The sequence below is a fragment of the Puntigrus tetrazona genome, chromosome 23, assembly GCF_018831695.1.
Source record: "Puntigrus tetrazona isolate hp1 chromosome 23, ASM1883169v1, whole genome shotgun sequence".
NCBI classification, from domain to species: domain Eukaryota; kingdom Metazoa; phylum Chordata; class Actinopteri; order Cypriniformes; family Cyprinidae; genus Puntigrus; species Puntigrus tetrazona.
The window spans coordinates 934,401-959,665 of NC_056721.1; the positions used below are offsets into that span (position 1 = coordinate 934,401).

The following is a 25,265-nucleotide window of genomic DNA, read 5'->3' on the forward strand; positions in this document are numbered from 1 at the left end:
TGTGCATAATCACAGTGTGTAATAATTGTACTGCATTGAAAAATATTTCGGTCTTCAGTAAATAGGCAAATGTAAAGCAACCTATCAGTAGAACTCAAGCTCTTCCAAATGCTCATTATTCACAACAGAACCATTTAGAAGCATGAGAAATGCACAGCATTTCATTTGATATTGGTGTAATAGGCTGAGAGACATTTTGAGAGACATTTGATGGCACATGCCCAGCTAACAGGGAACAGCTAACAACGTTTTAATAGTTATAGGGTGGTATGGGTAAAAAAAAATGCTTCAATGATGAAATCATTTATTCATGTTGTAACATAAATTTATTAAAACATTGTATAAATGTACAAAAAAAAAGTAAAGCAAAAAGAGTAGTGGTAGAATCCAGGTGAGTATGATTTGACCAAGTACAACAACATCCTTATTGATCCTGGAACAATGTTCCAATCAACCAATCAGAATTAAGGGATATTTTATTCAGGAAATATCTGTTATGACCAGGGTTAGGTGCTTCATTTCCAACTGATTTTAAGAGTAAATTATGGGTAGGGTTAGGTTTAGGGGTAGGGATTGTGATAGGACTATATTTTTGAACAGTGATGTTGATCCAGGATCACAGTCTTACAAGGCAACTGTAGAGTCCAGCAGTAATTTATTATTTTTATTCTGTCTTCTTTGTTTCTAACTGTAATAATTCAGCATTTTGTTTACTACAAGAATTTAACTAAAAACAAAAAAAAATAAACCACTGTGTTTTTGCTGTGTAAAAATGTTCTGCCAATTATCCAAGAGTCAGTTGTACAATGTGTTGAAGGAAAACTGTGTTTATCGTGATATGACTAGTGAGCTGTTTCACTGAAGATGTATACTCATCGCCATCAGCATCACTCATCCAAGCTGCTTGCCCTCTGTATGTTTCTGAGGATGCTGGGGCCATTATGCCCATCACAGGGCTCACACACACACACACACACATCTGGTCAACTACGCTTGTAAGGATTCTCCATAGGCGTTTATTCTGTACAAACTGTATTTTCTGTTGCCCTACACCAGCCCTAAACCTAACCCTACTCCTCACAGTAAATATTCAGCATTTTTACTTTCTCAAAAACAAACAAACAAACAACAAAAAATTTCAGAAGCTTTTGTACCCATGGGGATGTCAATTTTGGTCCCCATCGTGACACAAATCCCCATGAGTCCCCATGTATTTAGGTTTAAGTATCCACCAGGATATGTTAACCTGTACACACATACACACACACACACCTACAGGCAGTTTATTGTGTCTTATTCTCAGATGCTGCATGTCTTTTGGATTGTGCGGAAACCTGCGTTCCACCCAGAAGAAACCCACATAGACACCAGGAGAACTCCACAGACTCCAAGGACTGGAAGCTGATCGACCACTACTAAAACAGTTCTACCTCCTTCTCTGCACCATGACAAGCGTTTCTTACTTGGCAGTCAATGGGACAAAATACAAAATATCTTAAATTGTTTCAGAAGACAAACATAGCTTTTACAGGTATGACATGGGGCTTAAGTGGTTAATTTTAGGGCGAAGTAATAATATTGAGTAATATCATTGATTTGACAGCACTGACAAATACTACAGATGCTTTGTAGTACATTTTGGATTTGCATAATGTTTAAAGTTGCATAACTGATTGTTACTTCCCTGTTTAATACTGTGAAGTTGCTTTAAAGCAATCTCTGTTGAGCAAGTGACATAAAAAATATCAATTCATACACTATCCACGCAATATATTCAAGTTTGAGTAGAGAATATCATAGGATTTTTAAAACAATATACCAAAGGTTCTTGGACAGCATGCTATTAATGGTGAATTTTCAAAGTATACATCAGCAAATAACACAAGCCACTTTTTAAACTTAGAAGTATAAGCTGAGCTTGATATAATGGCCTGGCTTGTTCACTAGAGGCAGGACATGGGCTTTTCAATGCAATCTGGACATACAGCATCCAGAAAGTTGTCACAGTCATATTTATTCATTTTTATTTCATCACATCAGCAAGCTCGTTACATAAAGTTATATAACTAAAACTACATAAGTATGTCAAAGGGTGATATCTACTATATACTGTAGCAAATGTCAACCGCTCAATTGCTTGCATCATCTCAAAATGTCAACTGATTATCAGTCAGCGCTAATCTGCTAATTGCTATGAAGGAATATAAGCATTAGCACACATCCACATCATCCTTTAAAACTATTTTGAAATAATGAGCATTGTGAAAAGCTGTATTTAAATAAACTTGACTCACAGCCCAATGTGAGCCACATCCCAGCCATCACCTTTCATTTACAGTGTGAAGTGAATGGGAAGTATAAGCCTGAACTTGTTCTTAAAGTCATAAAACATAAATATATGATGAGATGATACAATGTGATGAGGTCATGTGGCAAACATGAAGCATACTACCATTAAACCATATTCCTATTATCAGTACTGTTTCACAAAACACGATAAGAAGCACTTACTGAGCAGAATGCTATAAGTTAATACGCCAATCTGAACACAGTTCTTATTATTCTCTCAAGAACAACTAAAAACATTGAACAAATGAAAAATAAAAAAAAACATCTACACAGATAAAGAGCGCCAAATAATAGTAATAATACATACAAAAATAAACATATACAAGAGGGTCAAAAATGAACGTTTTAATTTGAATCTTGTTACATGTTCAAGACAATAAGCTACTGATATCAGGCAAAGCAGGTACAGTAATAGATTCTTAAATAGATACTGCTTTTTCATTTCATGCATCTGAATGAAGTTGCTCTTCCACTCGTTTTTCTCTGTGCAAAACACGCTCGGTTCTGCATCTCTGTATTACAGGGTTAACACGTGACTGTATTCATAAGATCTAGAGCTACAGCTACGGCGTTCTTCCAGCGGTTACGAAATGAACTACTGCAGACAGATTTCGGTCTGTGCTACATGTTTTTGTGTGACGTGTATTCCCCAGAGAAATACAGCGCTCCCTCAGGAGACAGACGGACACATGGGTGCATGTATGAAGAGCGCTCTGAGAGAGAGGACAGATCCGTGGCTGGCAGGAGACGTCGCTCCTGCTATCTTGAAGGACTGCTGCTTCCAGACGGAGGACAGCAGAACTGATGCAGCACATTATCATCCCTGCGAGAGAAGCACACTATAAGAACAGCACACTACAATGTGACACCCTGCACTCTCTAGACCAGCCTTTCTCAGCACAACTACTGCCTCAGGACGCGGGTGACACCATGAAGGCACAAACCCATCATCAGAACTGTTTATTGCACAAAGGTGAACAGACCTTGAACCGAATAGATGCAACCTACATTTTTGTTGCCGATGTCCGACTATACTATACCGGCACATTTACTGAATGTGGGTAACCATGCAGTTTCTGGTCCCCACTGACCTACGTTTGTTATATATTTAATTTTTCCATGTTGTGGAAGTCCATGCGAAACACAAAGTGTTTGGTTTCCCTCCTCTTTAACATATCTTCTTTTAACAGAAGAAAAAACGTAAGGGTGTGTTTAACATGACATAGGCTAAATAAGAGAATTGATTATTTTGTTTATCAGAAGTAAAATTTACCCATGTAGATAGGTCATTTTTGGCAGATTTGTTTATGTTCTTGTTGGCATCTGTATCATTTGGCCTCCAAAAAAAACCCCAAAAGATTTTATTTGTCAAACACATCTGAGAGAGATTTCAGAGTCAGCTGAGAACCGCTGGTCTAGGGATCCTCAAGCACTTAACTCTCCAGGCTGTTAACAAAAGCATGCTTTATATATATCTATACTCCTGTGTATAGACCAATCCCAATGTCTGCAGCGCATGAATGATGGCAGAAATCCAGCAGCATGTTGTATCAAAAAAAGTAGCAACAAATTCAAAAGAACGGACAGTTTCTACAGTTTTTCTGCTCATCTTCTGTTGGGCTAATTCGTAGCCACCATTTGAGGGAAAAATGAGGGCCCTGCATGTTGTATATATATATATATATATATATATATATATATATATATATATATATATATATATATATATATACACATTTAGCTGTCACAAAATATATCATCATCGTTATATCATTATGTCAAAATTGAAGGCAAAATATAATTCCACATGTGCTTTGTTGGTAAAGGTTTAAGCCACGTCACTAAAAAAGACCCTACAGGCTTCTAGTTTACAGTAGGTGTAGTGATGCTTAGAGCATCAGACACTTTGGTAGTGAGAATGTATTGTTTTGACAGGAACAGCTCAGTACATCACTGTAGTCTCTCAGCAGCACTGGGCTTACGCTTTGAGTCGCTCTTTTGAGTGAACTACTGGGGTCATTTTTACTGTGTGGCAAGCTGTGACACTGACAGGAGATTGGTCTATAGTAACACGTTTCACATAATTCTATTTCAACTTGAAAAATAAATCAATAAAATTCCAGCTCATGAGAATAACAGATACAGGAAACAGTTCTAAACATGAATCAAATTTAGTTAAGCCTCAAAATCTCAAATAAAATGAGACATTTTATACAAATCTAATATAAAATAATGTCAAAAAAAAAAAAAAAAAAAAAAAAAAAAGAATTAACAAAATCTAATTAAAAAAACTGCTGATCAAACATAAAAATATTAGTTTTAGAAGTAAAAGAGACAGAACAAGGGATTCATAAGCGACAGAAAATAACGCAGCTGTCAATTGCAGACACTGAACTGATTTACAATGCTTCAGATCCGAATTAGTGAAAAGTATAAAAAGTCCTCTGAGGAGAAATGAGCAGAAGAGTTCATTTGCAAAAACGGACAACTTAGTTTTTAGCCATTTTAATGTAACGGTTGAGTTATTTTGATTGGGTAAAAAAAACAACAACATACAGCTAACATGATAAAATACAATAAACGCATGATATAATAATAATAAAAAAAGTTGTTTGAAAAAATCAGTTTTTACAAATAGAAAAACTGTAAATATATATTTGGTTTATACTTATACATATTATACATATTAGCACTTCCTGTCTGTTTGCCTCTTTATGGTGAATTGCTTTACGTATTCCCCAAATGTAAATCACTTTTCGATAAAAGGTGTCTGCAAAATGACTAAAATGTAAACGTAAATACATATATACATGAATAAAAACGTGTTAAATTGACATTTTAAAGGATGCTTATCTCGTTAAACCTCGTTAGACAGCTTGATACAGAAAAAAACTCAATTCATTCTCATGAACTGGAATTACAATAAACAATAAAAAATATATAGTCACATCCATTTCAGTAGATTTTATTCACAAATTTAATATTTCAAATATCTTCAATGCAAAGACTTCAAGTTTATTTAACAATGATAAATTCAGGGTACAATGGGGCTAAAAGGTGAAAAGGCGCCTTTGATATTATTTTCATCTAATCAACTCTATGGTAAAAAATGTGCTGTAGCATTTTCAAAAACATCCACTTTTTTAAGATGCAGGTGTATATTTGTCTGATCCTTGCTGTGATCACTCGCATGTGTGCAAAGTTGATTCTGCAGTAATGCACACGGTAAATAACATAATAATATACGGCTGACTTTTCCATTCGGTTACATGCCATGCCATGATTTAGATAATAAAAATGATATAATAAGAAAAAGAGAAAAAAAAGATCCCTAGCTGATTTTGTATCTTTTGTAGCTCAATGACAAAGAAAATATCGATCCATAATTTAATGGTAGATTTATTTGAACAATGAGAGACAGAAAAACAACAACAAAATCCATTAAAAAAAGTTATAAATTGATTTGCATTTTCCAATAAAAATAAGTATTTGACCCCTTCACAAAACATGACGTTATACTTCACAGAGGTCAGATGTTTTTTGATGCACACATCTCAGAAGGGATTTTGTCCCACACCTCTTTGCACATCCTCTCTAAGTCATTAAGGTTTTGGTAACTCGAACCTTTTCCATGCCCTTTTCAGACCCATTTTCAATGCCCTGGTCCTGAGGGTACATTGCCATCATCCCTTTGATGCGGTGCAATGTGTTACCAATTGATTTCTTGGTGACTCAGCTCCCTTAAGATCATAAACAAGATCCTCCCGTGTAGTTCTAGGCTGAGTCCTTACCATTGTCACGATCACTGGATCTCCACGAAGTGAGATCTTGCATGGAGCCCCAGACCAAGGGACCGTTGGTGAATAAAGTGTTCACTCGTTCACCTTCTCACCAAGTTGTTTGGCGATGGTCTTGTGGCCCATTCCAGCCTTGTGTAGGTCTACAATCTTGTCCCTAGCATCCCTGGACAACAGTTTGCCTTGGTGGAGAGTTTGGAATCTGATTGATTGATTGCTTCTGTAGACAGGTGTCTTTTCTGCTGGTAACAACCTGAGATTACTCAAGAGTACTCCCCTTAAGAGAGCATAAAAGACACCTGGGAGCCAGAAATCTTGCTGACTGATAGGGGATCAAATACTTATTTGACTTATTAAAATGCAAATCAATTCATAACATTTTTGAATTGCGCTTTTTGTTGTTGTTGTTGTTGACTGTTAAAATAAACCTACCATTAAATTTATAGATTGATTATTTTTTTGTTAATGGGCAAACATACAAAATCAGCAGAGGATCATTTTCTTTCCTCACTGAATAATTACTTTGGGTTGAAAAATAGAGATAAATCAACATGTTTAGAAACTAAAAAAAATCAAAACGCAATGCAATAAAATACGATGTTGCTACCATAAATATATATTCAATTATTATTGGATCTCTTTCAATGCTTTCAGAATCATGACTTATTAAAATCATTTTATTTCTGTATTTCAAAATCTAAATTTAAAAAATATTTTTTAATGACAGTATATGTATTTAACAAAAATTTCAACTAAGCAGAGAATAGAAGTGATTGTTTTGAGCAAATATGAACATTATTTTAGCTTTAGCCCTGTGTGTGGGGTAAAAGGTCATACATTTATAAGATTTTTATACAAAATAATTGAATAATTTATTTTCACACAAAATCTGTTGCTACATTAAAGTTTAATACAACATATACATTGATTTTTTCCACAATTATGCACACTAAATTCCACATTTGTGCCTTCAGCCCCATTGTACACTAAACCGCTAAAAAGTTTAAATCGTTCCACATCATTTTTGATAAAGTACAGCAGCATTATACAGTACATAAAACCTTTAAAAAGACCAAAATAAGAAAAAAGCTGATGCAATGCATTTAACTTGACTATAAGACAGATCAAGCAAACAGCAGAGCTGTTGGAAGTTTGCACAGAGCATTACGTAACGTCTGCCAGGGTTGAGTTTGATAGGATGCATTCTGACTCGAGCGCCTCTTACCTGCACTCAGAGAGAGGAGCAGGTACAGCTAGCTGCTTAGAGCGCAACGGCGCGGGACAGCAGTACTGGTGCAAAGCATTTACATACCTACGACACAAGGAGAAACAGAGACGTCATCTACTCCACACTACAAACACACTTCAGCCCAGCACTCTCACAGATCAGCTCTGAGTGTGCATGACATGATTCAAACACACGCTCATCCTCAGACGGACTCTGAGACGAAATGCTTTTAAGCATATTCTCATCTCCTAAAAACATCCTGTGAGACTGTAGTCTTATAAAGAGTGCGCTGTGCAGATGGCAGTTTGTGTCTGATATTGATGGATAAATGGCAGGTGAAGATGTCAGTTCATTTCTCCATGAGTCTTTTATGTAACTCTGCACCAGACTGCTGTCACACTCACGACGTCACTGCTTCGCTCACAGATTTCCATACACTTACATCAGCGTAACAGGAGTGTTTCACAAATACAGCTTAAATGTTATTAATGCATTCATATTTTTTTGTAAAAACATAAACAGTTCTCATTGGGAATCACATGCAGCACCTAATATTAAGTGGCAAATAATGTTCCTGGTTTTAACATAATAAATAAAGGGTGTTGTTTATTGTAAAAAATAAATAAATAAATAAATAAATAAATAAAAGAATAATATTTATTTTATTAAAAATATGGTTATCGACCCATCAAAATTGTGATCATTTATAGCGATCTGAATGGATATGGTATATTCACAATTTAGTATTTTTAATGTAATATTTTCTCCCTGTCTTTATACTGTCTTCCTGTATTTTATTTTGTGTATTAATATTCTTAGTTTATATTTTCTTTCTGGTCTTAACATGGGACCTATGGCTGAAAATTGCCAATGTTTGATAAATCATTGTTTTGTAAATTGTTATGTACTATTAATGCGCATTATCCTTGGTTATATAAATAAATAAAATAGATATATTCTTCCTACTTCCTGTTTTTCATTTAGTAATAATAATAATAATTATTATAAAACCATATTAATATATATATATATATATTAAATATATATATATAAATTTGGCCAGCAAACCTTTTCTCCCCTTAAATTATATAACCTTAATAACAAAAAATACAAGAGATTTATTTGATCAATATTGGTCACACAACACAAATTAACTAAATAAATATATATCTGATTAATAAGGAAAATTGGATGCCACTGGCTGAAATAAATGCAATGTGATGGGGTCATGAAACAACATTGTGACACACTACTAATGGAAATGTTATTGTTGCAAGTATCATACTGATTTGGATGCTATTTGAAAAATAAATAGATAAATAGCTAGCAGTTTAAAGTACAGTACACACTGTGCAGTACAAGCAGGATGCTTCCTATTACTTACTGCGTAACTCTGAGTTCACCGCTGAAACCTACTACAAAATGCACAAATATCCCATGAACTAAGGCTAAAGTGCCCTTTAGATTAACCTCAGTCACCTTGAGATCTCCAATAGCCACTCACACATCTCTGACGCTGCTTTCAGATGCCTAATCTAAGCTTTATTTGCAGACAAGAGCAAGAATAAACAAACTGCAAAAAATGTCAATCCAAAGCATCCAAATATTTCTGCCGTTATTTACGGGCCAGACTGAACACTGCACGTGAAAAAGAGAAAAGCATCACAATTCTCAGTTTATAGCAGCACATTATGCTCTAAGCATGTGACTGTGAAATTGCGTCATAATGCACATCAGCTCCAGCCAAACACACACACACACACACACACACACACAGGAGGGTCACAGCTCCTGGTGTTTATACGACACATGACAACACCTCAGCTCAGCAGAGCAAACACAGAGCTATCACTGCCATTTACTGCAACAAACACATGATGACCAAAGCAGAGCTCGCCTCTCCATCCGGACGTTAGTCCATCACCACAAGCTCCCTGAGGAGAACACACACACACGCACACACACAATCTCTGTGTGAAACACACGAGCGCTGTCATGCATGCAGTCCGCATATCTGATACTCACATGATGCCGAGTCTGTGCGCCATGGTCGCGGCTCTCATTCAGTCGGATCAACACTACAGCGCTGCGCTCCTGGCCCGCTACGTCACACACACATCACACACTTACATCAGCAAGCGGACGCGCATACTGCGCAGTTCACAGATACTGCTGAGGAACGGAGTGTGTGCGAGATTTCTTAATGTGCTGCCTCCTCCATCTGCAGCCTTTAGTACGGTCCACAGCCGGGGCAGCTGATTGGCTCTCTGGTCTCCATAGAAACAGAGGGATCCTGAATGCAGCGCCCATTTCACTCGTAATAATAAATCAACATCACAGCCAGAGGTCAAGCAAGGAAGAGACAGGATCGCCTCCCGTTCTGAGAAATCAAACAGCAGGCCAGTCAATAAGTTTTTGCTTACGCACTAAATCTTTCCTTGTTTCTGAAAGCTGACACTCAAAACAGCAGAGACACACCAAAATCTGCAAAACCATACGATGACTCTGAGCCTCTGACTCTGTTTTCAATTTCGTAAAACGTGTTTTATGAAACACAACACACAATTATCTATATGACACAAAAGTATAACAGGAATTAATGTGTCATTAATGTCACTATATGAAAAAATTGGTAATAAAAACAGTCAGGAGCTATTGACACTGCTGTTCATGAAAGCTAATGTTCTGTACACATCTACAAGGTGTCCTTGTCACATGTAATGACTATTATAATAACACTAAATTATGCATAAATAACATAACCCTAAGCCTAACGATAGTAAGTACATATAGTTATTACTTAGTATAGTTATTATATACATCGTTATTATGATGTCGGACAATGTAATATGCTCTGTTCCCCTCCCTGCTTACCGGGGTGATGAGATTTACAGCAGACTGCTGGGTCTCAATGGCTGGATGTCTAAGTGGTGCCCGCAGAACAACATAGGCTTTATAGACAATTGGATGAGTTTCTGGGGCAGACCTGACCTGTTGAAAAGAGCTGTTGAAAAGACCTGTCTTCATCCCTCCTGGGGTTGGGGCAGATCACTTGCGTGCCGCTCTTCTATCTAGAAATATGGGGCAGACTCATGCGTTTATGACCTCGAGGTTAGATTATTGTAATGCTTTATTGGGTGGTTGTTCTGCACGCTTGATAAACAAACTTCAGCTAGTCCAAAACGCAGCAGCCAGAGTCCTTACTAGAACTAGGAAGTATGATCATATTAGCCCGGTTCTGTCAACACTGCACTGGCTCCCTATCAAACATCGAATAGATTTTAAAATCTTATTAATTACCTATAAAGCCCTGAATGGTTTAGCTCCTCAATACTTGAGCGAGCTCTTATCACATTATAGTCCTGCACGTCCGCTGCGTTCTCAAAACTCTGGCCATTTGATAATACCTAGAATATCACTAATGCACTTTTATTATTCAAATCCGTTAAAGGATTTTTAGGCCGCATTAATTAGATCAGCTGGAACCTAGAACACTCCTCATAAAACACGTACTTGTGACATCGTAAAAAGAATGGCATCTACGCTAATATTAGTCCTGTTTCTTTCTCAATCTGTTTTCACAGTTTGTATCCAGACTAGATGGTGGATCAGCACCCAGAGATTATGTTCATCAGAGACCAGAACACCTAGATGCGCCCGTGGACCGATCACCAGATCCTGATGCACACACACACACACACAGTCATTTACACTATCTGACACAGCTGTGTTTGAAATTGAACTGGAGGTTAGGTGCTGGGCGTCCGGTCAGAGAACTAGCCCTAACTGTGTCTGGTTTCTTCCAAAAAAAACATTTTCTCCATTCTGTATGGATGGGGTTTTGGTTAAAAGCGCTATATTAAAAAATGATTGACTGATTACACAGCAAAACATCCTGTGTTTTTGGGAGGGTTTCTTTCAAACTGTTCTAATCCAAAAAAAAAAAAAAAAGGTCTTTCTGTTGGGCACAAACAGACATCAAGAATCAACGATGACAAATAGCATCTCTGAACAGCACGCTAACAAAAATATCACATAAAAACAGCTAAATTATAATTATGTAAAAACATAACCATTATCACCTGATTATTTTTGCGCTTGGCTCGTCTTGCTGCTTTAACTCATTTACAGCAACCAAAGCAACATTTTACATTTTTAACATAAGGGCCAAGATCCTAATGCGGACTATACTTACATAGTAACTAGATTTGTATGTAACCACAGTGTAAGTAGGTAACTTAGTATCTAGAGCTGTAATTTTTCTGTAACTACACACATGTGACAAGCCTCAGAATGGTATGTCTAAGTACAAATTTGTAAGTACAATGCTACACTTTAAATTAAGTGGACAGATGAGTTACCGTGTAAGTATCCTGGTATTATAGAGATGCACCAACTCCAGATGAAACCCTACCCATCTCCACCCCCTGGATGCTCTCCAATCATTCTTCAATTTAATACAGTTCAGTGCTTCAGTGTCTGTGCATTATGGGATGAAATTAGTTTCAAATTAGTTTTACTTTAAAAATACATACACAATTATCCATGAATATGTACTACCACGAACGAACGTCAGATGGCCTGTGAAATTTAGAAATACATGAACATGCAGTGATTTGTACAAATATGAAAATGTTGGCTTTCATTAGCGTTGGTGGAACAGAATTTGCACATGCCACAAGAAAGATGTCCGTTTGTGCATAAAGCTGGCATTATTTCCAAATCAACCCTGTTTGATTTATTTGTTTTTTGACACTTTCTATGCACAGTTTTCAGCATTTCACAACCCACAGTGGACCAATTACAGTTAATGTCTGAATAACTGAGGATCATTTTATCATGCAGGTTGTGGGTCAGATCAGATTTTGAATCTGAAACGTTGATCTGCATTGGTGACAGAGAGACTGTAAATTCTGCATGTTGATAATAACAGACAATTCTTTTTTTATTTTGGTCGAAATATAAAGTGTCCCGTTGTTGTCTGAAGGAAATTAAAGTTAAATTGAAGGAGCGATCTAGCATCGGTGATGTTGTGTGTTTGGGACTCCTGATTCTGCTTCTGACACCCTCAGACTATTTTCTGCTGTGTATCTGTGCTAAAAATACACCTGAGAGGGTGTCTGCACTGCTCCGACGTGCAAGTGTAACAATGGGCTGTTTCTCTTCTATACACAGACTAAAACGCAAGACGGATTTAACTCTAATATACACAAGCTGAGGCGGAACAGGCATTAAAGCGGCGTGTAAAGCTGCAGTATTTGACCTCTCTGACCTCTGAATGATGCCTGTGATGTCACTACTCGTTCAAGAAATAAACCAGCAAACTCTACATAATAAGGTTATTATTGAAACTTTAATTTTGGATGAGATTGTTCGACAGCACTAATTATTATATGTTCTTATTATTATTACTAATTTGGAAACAATGCTTTACAAAGTTTGAAAGTGTGGTCAAAGGATCAATAAGGGGCAGTACGATGAATTCCAGTTATCAATCCTGAAGACATGGTGGAAAAAAATTATATTTATATATATATTAATTAAAGGCACCAAGCATTAAGCATAAAACAAATGAGCACATTTCTTGATGATGAGGTTCTGTAGCCACTATAGATGGCTATAGATATAGCCACTAGATGGCATTACAGTTAATTCAAAGTTCAGAGATGAATCCAGTTTAACCTGTACGTGTCCAAATAACCTGTATAATATTTAGCCTTTAAAATCTGCCTCAGTCTGTCTGTCTGTCTGTGCACTGAGACCATGCAGAACTGTGGGAAAAGAGGAAGACTCTACAGCTCTACACTGAACCGCTGATATACAGAGCTTAAAGGGTTAATTCAATCATCTTCGAAAGGGATTCATTTTTAACAAGCTCTGGTATTGTAATGGTTTGGGGATGCTCTGCTGCATCAGAACCTGTGCGATCGATTCCAGGGTAGAGATGTTCAAATCGTATTGATACCAATATAATACTGCTTATCGATACAGTTATCCATACTACTCTGTAATTTGCAATTATGCAAAAAAAAAGCACATTTTTAAAATAAAACAGGCCCTTCAAAGAGAGAGAGAAAGAGAAAGAGTGATTTCCTTAACATAGTAACGCATTAAAATATTACATTATGTCCATAGAAAATTTAAGTATTGGCTTTCTCAGGGAGCAGGAATGTTTAGAAAACTTTTACCTCTTATCTACATGATAAAAAAGATTATTTTTAATCTGTAGAATTAATCATAGTGATACTCAAGGATTTTTAGACATTCAGGGCCTCGGTTTCATTTGTGAAAATGGGGTGAATTCCCCTCTTAGGTGAATTGTGGGAGGGATTTTTTTTTTTTAGTACTTTTTTTGTTTTTTTATATGCAGGTAAATGTTTTTCATGGCGCTGTGTATTTTTGCTTTTACAACGGTGCAATTGTTCAGCGAGCACGAGTACAGAGTCTCTGGAGAGTACTGCTGGTTTAAATGCTGGCTAAACGTAAAAAAGAACGCAAATTCTAAACTTCACGATGCATGTAAACTATGAAAATTCCTCCGTCAACCATGCAGTTTGCAGCTTGCTTAAAGACAGATTTTGAGAGGGAATGACAGAGGATTTGGGGAGATTCACTCGTGCTGTTTGTAAAATTCTGCATCGAAAAGCTGCTAATTCGCCATTAAAACAGAAATATGGAAATAAAACAATATATCAGTAACAGTATTGTTTGTACTAAAGCTTATTGTTAGTTCGGTATTGACCCAATTACACACCAGTATCCCTAAGATAATTTTTTACACACACACACACACATATATATACATATATCTATATGCTTTAAAACAATCTGTATTGTTAAAAGCGCTATATAAATAAAAGTGATTGATTGATTGAAATATGAAGTCTGCATGTCATGCTTTCTATTTATAATTGAATATAGCACAGTAAACATCACTGATGATGTGTTCAGACGGATCACATGGTGATGTATGATAAAGTGCCCCTATTATGGCTTATAAAAGGTTTATATTTTGATGCATGAACAGATAAGATGCATGCAAGGTCAAAAAACGCTTATATTTTCTTATAAATTTATTTTGACCTTATTTGTTCAATTCTCCAAATTCTCCAAATCCCCCCAGTGATTGGTTGATTTCATTTAAAGCAGCGTTTGTGAGCTTTTAATGCTCCAAACGCAGGAAGCCAGTGACAAAGAATGAATTCTCAATCAGAGCCAACTGCGAAAGATTAACAAGTGGGCAGATATTATGCTCATGTTTCATTTTGACCTCATGACAAAACGGCTTGGAACTCATTTTAAAAACAGCTCATTTAAATGATTCAGATTTCTTTTGCTCGACTTTATGCAAAGTGCACTTTCAGGATGTTCTCATTTACTTAGAGCTGTGTTAAAATCCATAATAGGGGCACTTTAAAAGCATCTTTCTGGAGTAACCAGTGGCTACCAGGAATTGGCTGGTTGTCTACTAAGAATAGTGTGGTTGATGGCTGGAGAGACAGCAGACAAAGACGCTTTGAAAAGACTGGAGCAGTGAGGCCTATCAGCACAACAAACCTGCTGCTTCTGAGATGAAGAACCCGTAACGAGCTGCAGATCAATCAATGGAAGAATAGGGATCAAAGAGAGGGAAGTGGAAGAGGATCCCATCCTGATGTAGCAAAGAGCACAGACACATGGCAATGGATATAAGATGATTAGCGTGGATTGTGTGTGCAAGAACCAGTACTAATGGTGCAAGAGCCGCAGCGCTCAGGAACTGTGCCCCGAAACATTGTTAGCCTTGAACAAGGGCAAGTTTGGATGTGTGTCTCTAATTCGGAAATATTCCCTGTCAGCCTAACTATGTCCCTGCATTTATCCCATGTGAATCCCTTGCTGCTGACGAAGACAGATACACGGGACATCTGGCAAGCGAAAATTCAGATAACAGTTGTTTGGACTCAAAAAAAAGGAGTGGTATGAAACACTAAGGGGATGAGTTAGCCCACCGTTGGAGGTACACAAAAGGAGTGTGGATTCAGAAGAATCAAAGACAATTGATCGATTCACAATGATATCTCTGCTTAGCGTTGAAAGAGCAGATCTTTTCACACTTAAGTTGTTGGTTGCTTGTTAACCTGAGTTGACTGACCTCTGTACCTAAAAAAAGAGGGACCACAAATCATATCCTCAGCGGCTGCCCAAGTGCCCTGAAAGAGGGGTGCTGTAGTTGGCATCATAACAAAGTTCTGAAGACCATCTCCAGTGGGATTATCAAAGATGACCATCACTTTCGTCAGGGCTTTGGAGCAGGTAACAACATCTACCTGGACCACATCCTCCGGCTTGCTAACACCTGCACAGGACCGGGAGCTGAAAGTCAACCTGGGAAAGCAACTTAAATATGCTGAAACCGTTGCTATAACTAGCGGAGGGGTTGAATCACTGGATCGCTCGATTCTTTCAAAAAATTAGTAGCACATTAGTGCCAGCGCACACGTGCTGATATTCAGAAAGGTACATTGTTTTCACAATGAATATAAAACAAAAACCCATGGATTTTTTGTTTTGTTTTATTGCTGGAATTATAAGGGCAAAAGGGAATATATTTAAGATAAAATCATACCATATGTCTTTTTAAAAACCTTTTTGTGCGAAAAGTGAACTTTTACACTGACTTGCATGGCGCTAAGACTTGTGATCCTTAACGTGCTTCTGATTCGTTTGCTCTATCGATATCAATAAATAAACTTTTTTAGATGAAAAATTACATTTCATGAGATTACTGAAGCAACGAGACTGTTATCAAATGATAGTTCTATAGGAATTCACTAAGTTTACTAATTGAATGTACTAAGAAATGACTTGGAAAACATAAGTATTATGCTTTTTAAACAACTGGAGGTCTGTCTCTTTACTGTGCATGGACAAAAAAAATTCTAAATGTTTAGACACAATCTGAAACATTGGAAATATTGGTTCACAGAGAATATATTGTCTCTCTAATAGGCCAATTGTAGACAATCTTTTTTGTAATTGTTGTAATTGATTTTAACCATTTTAATAATATTTTGCTCTCATTAGACCAAGAAAAAGCTTTCGATAGGGTCAGTAATACATATCTTTTTGAGGTTTTAAGAAATTTTGGGTTTGGAAAGAATTTTATATTTTTATTGTATTTTTTGATTGTTAAGGATTTAGGGGAGTGCACCAATACCTGCATTAATATTGAGCAACTGTTGTGCAGGTTAAGGTTCATTTATTTTCCTGATTAATAATATAAATAGAATATTGATATCAGCTGTTTTACTGTTTTTGAAGCTATTGGACAATATGAGAGGTCATTATTATTGGTCAGTGGAAAAGTGGGCAAGATCCTTCAAGATTATTGTTGAAAGACGGGCTAAAAATACTAGGTGTTTGTTTAGGAAGGTAAGAAGTTCATAATGAAAATTGGGAGGGAATGCTGGAAAAGGTGTCTGCCAGATTGCTTAAATATACCATACAAAGGAAGAGATTCTTGTATCTCAAGGACTTAGCATGGACTCGGACTGCAAAAATAATTCTATGAAGAGCAGGTGATCTTAAATCAGATGGACATCTGTTTTTAACGAAACTGGAAAAAGTGAACCTGTCTGGGATTGCATTGTTTTATCTGCCAATGTTGAATTCTGGTCTTTTACAAAAATGTGTCAAAAATGTGAAGACCTTTGAATAATGACCGATGGGAATAAGTGGAAAACTTAAAAGAAGCAACAGCTTTAAAGTCCTCAAGATTGACTGAAAAGCTGGTGAAAGAAATTGTTATTGCATTACCAAGCGGTTACTGGACTTTCCAAAAATGACTGCTGTCATCAATAAAAGGCAAAGGAATGAATTACTAGATTTAATTCAATTTTGAAACTTCATGACATCAAAGAAAATCATATATGTCCAGTTTGATGTGTGATGTGTTGATGTTTTGTGCTTTGTTCGCGCTGGACAATTGGTTTGAATTTTTAAAAATGTCAAATAAATAAATATAAATATATATTAAATATATTTATTATGGGAGTTGTTGGGAAGATTATGAAATGTTTTTCAAATAAAGTTGGGTCAAACCTCTCTCTCTCTCTCTCTGCTCTTTGTGTGAGTGAATGGGTGGCGAGCATACAAGTGTTCTACCTTTTCTATCTTTTTTATATATTTCTTTGGGTGATTTTAATTCATCCGTTTTGTGAATTTAGTGAGAAATTAGTTAGGTACTGTTTTTGTACTGGGAGCATGGCTGCCTCAGGTAGCGGGAGTTTGATTTCTTGACGAGGCACCATGGTTTGAAGATAGACTCACCTGTAAGTGTAGAAGAACGCAGCTTGGCTGTAGAAGAAGTGATTGGGCTGGAGAATATTCTGTCCGCATCCAGCATGAACAGTGAGCCGCCACATTCTGCTGCACGTCTATTTGCGGTATTACTGTACGGATACATGAAGTGGCCAAAAGCTGACGGAGACATATCTTTCAGCGTTTATAAATTAAATATGCCCAAAAACAAGGGGAAAAAACTACGAACAAGCATATTAATATTGGATATTATAAAATATACAGTTCTATAACGCATCTTAGATAAACAGATACAGTTATATTGACTCAGGAAATTCATAGTGATTTATTAAGTGCTTCGGATTGGGCAAGTGGTGGAGTTGACATTTTATTTTCTAAGAATTTTGTTCCCTGTTCTTATCGGGTAGACAAAATAATAAAATGCAGACTTTAGTTATAGTTCAGTTTGAAAATTTCTTTGGTTTTCATTTGTGTGTGTGTCCCAACCAATGCACTGGAAATGCACTGATTTTTCCAGATACTTTGAGTAAGGTTTTGTGTAATTGCAATACTGAGGACTTATTATTTCTAGGTGGGTATTTCAATTGCACGGAGCACTTTCTAGATGGGAAACCATATGCCTTTACAAAAGTGCCTTACTCAGTTACTGAAATCACATGAGATTGTTGATGTTTGGAGAAATTTTTATGGAACTCAAATGGGCTCTTGGGCTCATGCTTACGATTATTTAATTTCATTAGCAAGGTTGGATAGATTTTATGGATTCACCAACTTGCCTGTTAAATTTTTCCAGTATGCTTTTCTGATCATAGTTTGATACAGTGTGTTAAGGCTTTCAGTTCAATTAAGCCTAAAAATGCTCACTGGCATCTCAATAATAATTTATTACATGAGAAGCATTTCAAAGAGAGCTTTGAAACAATATTAGAGCTACAAAATGTTCCTTCACAGCAGAGGTGGAACAATATACTCGCAACAACAAAAGAGATATAACCTATTCGATAAAAGCAATAGAGAACTTCAGGGTCTTGCTGATAGTACAGGAAATTCTGCCTATTTTGAAACATTTTAATATTAAGAAATCCTCTCTATCTGAATTATTAGGTTTATTCATGCCTTACGCTGGAGAACTGGAGTCTTGTTGTCAGATCCCTCTGATACTCGGAAGAGAGCTCTATGTTTTTATGAAAATCTGTACAAAAGTGATCTCACCAATGAACAAACTGTTGGTAATTTACCTCAGTTATCTGAAGAGGCCAATGCCGAACTAGCCAATGCTAGTAAAGCTCTGATTCTGGAGAGCTCTCCAAATCATGGAGTGTGGCAAAGTGCCTCTACCGGAGGTGCTGGAGGAAAGCCTAGCTAATGGGCGACTGCCCACAAGCTGCTGTAAAACAGTCCTCTCTTTGCTGCCAAACAAGGTAGACTTGAACAAAATTAAGAACCGGAGATCAATTTGCTGTGCAGTGATTCTAAAATTGCTCTCCAAGGTACTGGCTAGTAGATTGGGAAACGTTTTGGAACAAGTAATCCATCCTGACAAGACTTATCGTGTAACTGGTAGATGCATTTTTGATAACATATGTTTTATTAGTGATGGTAAAAGTCTAAACTAACTGTCTGGTTTCTTTGGACCAGGAAAAGGCTTGAGCACACTTATTTATGGAATGTCTTAAAAGCGTTTGGCTTTAGTCAGAATTTTATTTCTTTTATTTTTATGTTTTGCACAGTCATGTTGAGAGCATATTGAAAGTCAATGGTGACTCACGTTCTGACATCTCTACCGAAAGGTGTGCCCTGCACTTGTACTTAAACGTAAACTTTTACATGTACTTTTATTTTTTTAAGCATACTTAATGAGATAAACTTGAAGTATGCTACTTTTTGGTTTTTTCAGTTGATTTAACTAAAAATGTTAAATGCTTATTACTTGATACAGCGCACTAGCTCAATTTACTCCAAGTTATGAACAAAACATGAGTTACAGTTTAGCAGTTTTTTAAACTCAATAAAATCTAGAATTCTCATTGATTTTTGCTATTTCAAAGCCATGGAGGATCTTCTCTCTTTTGACTTGATTTGGTGCTTTGGTGCTTGACTTGTGTTGATTATTTGTAACAGTTTTTTTGGAAAATGTCTCTCTCTCTCTCTCTCTCTCTAACCCTCTCTATGTCTCTCTCTCTCTCTGTCTTTCTGGTCACCAGCGGCTAACACACAATGACAGCTCATCCCGTGAGCGTGAAGGACAACGGCTTTGCCCAGGATGTGGCTTTGTTTCAGACGGGTTTATTCCTCTGAGGATACTCCGGTGCACTCAGAGCAGCAAGAGCTGAGCTCTGCCTCTCATTACGCCAACAAACGTGCCCTCTATTAACACACTGGACTATATTCTCATCTCATTCAATGCATATGCGCAGATGCAGTTTCATTAATGCATTTCGCAAATTCATGAATTTCATGAAAGAGAGTACGAGAAAAAAACGTTACAGAGAAATACTTTTTTTTTTTTCCAAGCATTTACCTAACGAATAGAAGACATTTTTACGAGGCAAAAATGTTTTCCGACCCTCTGCTTTCAGAAATGAATGGCTGCTGTAGTCAATGATGCGTAGGTGTGTTAATTAGCAATCTGGAGTGATCTCACAAGACACAAGATGGCTGAAATGATACTAGAGTTCAAACTACAGACGCAGAGTTTGTTTCTTTCCAATAAGCACAAATCGGTGAAAACCGCTGAAGCACAGAGTGAAATACGGTGGAAAAAATCCATGAAAATTTAATGAGCTTCAGGTCACCTTCGTGTCTCACATCTGGAAGTGTAAAAAGGCAGCGCATAAAACATCTCAACACATTCGAACAGAACATTTCAACCTTTGTTAAAATGTTTTGTACTTGTACTGTCGCCACTTGAATTTCTGCACTAAAAGGCAATACAATAAACCAAAGAAACTAGTCTCAGCTTCCGACAGTCCACACAGACCACTATAACCTGTTCACTCATTGTATGATACGATACACTACGCCAAAATCAACAGCTCCAATCATCAGCACAGTCTGCCTTCGTCAGCTGTACTTTATACGCACACACATATAAGTGTACTGCAAAACTCAATACAAATTATATTCCGTTTTCTTGCTTTAAATGCATCAAAGACGAAAGAGATCGGCGCTTTTGTCAGATTCAGCCAAAAAGGCTCATTTCATTAGATCACAACAATATGTGCACATTTTTTTGGTGGCATTAACCCTCCTCGGCGCCATTTCGGAAGAGTGTTCAGCGCTATGACCTTTCCTACTTGCCTTTAAATGTTCCATGAAATCTACAGCGCACTGGTTTCTTTCACAGATACAAATTCACACAGTCAAAGACGAATGAAGAACTTGAAATGTGACATTTCATGATGACCATTAAACGACTGACACATTCATCACGTCGCAAGCGTCCTCTCTGAGCTCATTTCTCATCACCTATCCTGGTGTTCGGTGTTCTTCAGCAGAGTGACTGTGAGTTTTACACATACAGCATGAGATGAACCTAGCCGATCGCTAGTTTGACATTCATTCAAACCATAAATTTGTTCTGTTCATTAATACAGTGTGTACCTGCTATCATAACCATGAAGATGTCAGTTCTGTATGTTATACCAGCAGGTGCAAAAATGACAAGCGACTATCATTGTGTGACCATGGACCACAAAACCAATCATTAAGGTAAAGTAATATGAAATATTAGAATAAATAAGCTTCCCATTGGTGTATGGTTTGTTACAATTTTTGGCTGAGATACAACTATTTGAAAATCTGGAATCTAAAAAAAGCTTAAAAAGGTAATCCAAGGTAATCTAATTAAAAGTTTTGATACATTTACAGTAGGAAAATATACAACATATCTTCATGGAACATGATCTTTACTTTTGGCATAAAGGAAAAATCTATAATCTTGACCCATACTTACTATTGGCTATTGTTACAAATATGCCTGTGCTACTTATGGCTGTTTTTGTGCTCCAGAGTCAAATATGCCATCAAATTGGACAAAGCTAATAATTACAAAGTGTCCAAAGAGTGCATTCCATTTGCTATGACTGGCAATATGTAGTATACAAACTAGTATACAATATGATACAAATACAGACGAGCGTTTACTGTACCCGAAGGATGCAGACTTCCACTGTCGACACGGCACAGTTCTCCTGCACACGGCTGATCTGAGGCTGCTGGGACTGTCTGTCATCTCCACAGGAAGAGAAGCATGCCTTCTGTAGACAGAAACACAACACTTCACAGGAGTCTGCAGCAGAGCGTCCGAGCTGATGTTGCTCCAATTACACACGAGTGGATGCGGAGCAGGAAAGCTGCTGTCACCGAATATGATGCACCCAAACGAGCTCTCAAACACATAGCGGGGCGTTAGCAACCACTCAGAGCGCCAAACACTCGCAGAGCAGAGCGGTTTATAACCCGCAAATCAGACAACATTTACCAGTACAGCAAAAGTAAACACGCAACATACCTGACGATTCTTGCATTCCCATATTCTGACCTGAAACACACAAAAAGAGGAAAAACATCAAAGCTACATTAGAGTAGCACGACTAAAACATAAAACATATGTGCTTGCTAATGTGTTTTACCTTTATATTAGTAAACAGAATGTTTTATACACTGCATTTACTAATGTGTAGTAAATACTGTAAACGTAAGCTGATTCGAGGCAGTTTTATTTATAATGTTTTCATGAATGTAAGTACCTACATATGTGTACTGTGTTGTGTGCACAGTTTACATTGCACAAGAGTACAGCACTTGTCAGGTTTATTTTGCTCATGGCTTACATTGCTCACGACAAAACCCCATTGTAAAACCCACAGGAAAATCTCAAGGGAAACCAGTGGTTAATGGTCTTCCTGGTTTTGACGTCATGGCTGCAGCAATGTACTGTCAGCATCTGTGGCCATGACCCAGCTATATATATATATATATATATATATATATATATATATATATATATATATATATATATATACACACACACATATACACACACACATATTTCTAATGTCAAATATCAGCTCCAGTGAGGATAAAACCATTATTATTACAGATTACAACAATCAGATAATGGCTTTAATCTTTAAAGGTCTGACTTAATGCAAACGTCACGCTGGAGATGGATAATCAATCTCAGGACTGTAACACTAGAACAGAAGCCATTAGAGGTGAGTCTCCCCTCAGCTGCCCACTGCACTCTTTGAATGAACATCAGGCCACTCCAAGAGAAAAGAAGCATTAAACACATTGACTACTGCTCTGATTTACTGCTGGCTTCCCGTTTCGTACGTAACGCCCTAAATGTCCGTTTACATAAAGTATATTAAAGTATATATATGGTAAGCCATTTGTGAAAATGGCTCAGAAATACTGACACAGCTTTTTGAAGGCAAACACAGAAGGGCTTTCTACATATTTCATTCACTGTAAATAGATTGATTATTGATTTGGAACAGTGAAGCCCGAGCGAATATTCAAAGTGTTTTAAACTAAAAATATGTAGTGATTTGTACGTTTTAAACATGGAAATATTGTGGTGAAATAACATTGTTGTATTTCAACAAATCTACTTAAAATCTAAAAGAGCATATGAAAAAAAATAGGGCACGCTAAAGTGTATAATTTTTCCTTTTTTTTAGTTTTCACAGGTGTAGAGTTAGCAGAAGCATCCGTAAAATAAATAGATATATAATGTGTAATAAGCTGCCAGTACCTTTTGTGTTATTGTACGTATTTCTTTCTTTCAGGGTATCTCACCTGACACGTTTTCGAAGAGGTGTAAAATACAAGAGTGGATATTTAGAAATGCTATAACTTGGTGCTTATTTTTTCTTGAACTTGATTGCTGATTTCAGCATATTTAACCAACACCTGCAACATTGCTGCCTTTGAGCCTGCTTATGAGATGATATTTAGTCTCTTCAGATTATCAAATTCAAAATGCCGGTTTCGATTAAGAAAATAGTTTCGGTACTTGACAGTAAAATCTTAAACCAGCCTAAGCTGGTTGGTCAGATCTGTAGGGTTTTTAATATAGTGTTGGGCACATTATGGTCAGGCTGGGAGACTACAGCTGAACTGCTGCAGCTGTTGAGATAGATAATATACTTTAATATTAGGATTCCCTGGAGGTACCAAGCACAGCAATTGTATATTTTTCCAAATCAACCTAACCAATCAAAAATTAGACAAATAATAGCCTACGAAAAAAAAAAATATTTTAATAAGCATCCCGTCCCTGTCTGTTCGTTCACCTTCTAATCTGCTTTGGAGGCAGGTTATTGACTGAAGTATATTAGAGGGGTCTTACTGCTGTTGCGGGCTGTTTTCCTGAATGGAGCGCAGTCTGCAGGTGAGCAGATGCCGCTGGTACTCGTGTCTCAGGCGGCTGTTCTCGACGCACAGATCGGACACATGCTGCTCCAGCTCAAAGATGCGCCTCTTCTGCCTCTCCAGCAGCGTCTGCTGCGTCTCTATGATCTTATTCAGCTCCTTCAGATAACCAGCTGCCTTCGTCGGATTCTCGGTCCGGCTGTCCATCGTCTTCTCCTTCAGCTTCACTAACCCGAGTCAAATATCTCCCGTGTTCTCCGGGCAAAGACGCGCTGTGATATACGTCCCGCGCTCAGCCATGCTTATGTCCAACACCGACTCTGCGTCTCCTGCGGTGCTTTGTGCCACTAAAGGTTAAATGTGGGTAGGTTAAAATCGTTCTGGAAGTAGTTAGTGGTGCAGTAGAGAATATTTAATCCACTTGCCATACACTAGAATGTACTTATAAGTGGTGGCGCAGTAACACCCTAAATATCCCGCATGCGACGCGACGCGACGCCGCTGCTGTCTACACTGAGAAAGCGCGACGTCGAAATTAAACTCGCTGCATGCATAAACAAAGGCTCTGATTGGTCGACTGGCTGTCTGCGTCACGATTCCACCGCAGTCCTGGCGGACGCGTCACACTTGCGGTGCAGCACTTCGTCTGCAACGTTTTATCGCGTCGCGTCTAGCAGTGTAGATGTGTTTTTGAGCATTGTTTTCAAAAAGTTTCTTTTGTTTAAAGATATTTTTCATTTGCAACTTATTACCTTATTGAGGCACTCTAAAAGGTCTTGCATCGCTGCCTCAGGAACATCAAAGCAGCTGGATAGATTAGACTAGTAATATTTAGTACTGGGCCTATATTAGCAGTGTAACATATAAATGTATGCTGCAAATTAGAGCTATATATTGTTCAAAAAAGACCTTAAGAGAGAACAAAAGGATTTGAATACATTTCAGCTTAGTCAATTATCACTTTTCACATGAACATGTTTACCTACTAAAATGCATTTGTGACAAAAATGCTAAAATGCATTTTTTTTTTGACAGAAAGCAACTGTTGTAAGTTGGTGGTCTGACACGGTTGCAAACTAAACGCATTGCGGACGCCTGAGCAATGTTCATGTGCTCATGAAGCACTTCCGTTTTGTAGTATTTGTGGGATGTTTTCAAACTCTGGACGTTTTCAGAGACAGTTTTGATGATTACAGTGTACAGAA

The 25,265-nt window shown here is 37.3% G+C and overlaps 1 protein-coding gene across 3 annotated transcripts in view; it reads right to left on the bottom strand.

Annotated features, from left to right (window-relative positions):
• Positions 1 to 24,591, bottom strand: part of LOC122329272 (IQ motif and SEC7 domain-containing protein 1-like) — a 53,381-nt gene extending 28,790 nt beyond the window's left edge. Inside the window, exons 1-5 of one of the 3 annotated variants that reach the window (XM_043225488.1) lie at positions 24,038 to 24,591; positions 22,190 to 22,219; positions 21,828 to 21,935; positions 7,372 to 7,458; positions 2,962 to 3,172 (exon numbers count right to left, since the gene is read on the bottom strand). In XM_043225488.1, the coding sequence (XP_043081423.1) occupies positions 3,109 to 3,172; positions 7,372 to 7,458; positions 21,828 to 21,935; positions 22,190 to 22,219; positions 24,038 to 24,267 (519 nt within the window). In that variant the 5' untranslated portion in view covers positions 24,268 to 24,591 and the 3' untranslated portion in view covers positions 2,962 to 3,108. Of the gene's footprint in view, positions 1 to 2,961; positions 3,173 to 7,371; positions 7,459 to 9,399; positions 9,607 to 21,827; positions 21,936 to 22,189; positions 22,220 to 24,037 lie in introns of those variants that run through there. The other 2 variants (XM_043225483.1, XM_043225487.1) reach the window with 2 other exon arrangements.
• Positions 24,592 to 25,265: the final 674 nt, after the last annotated feature.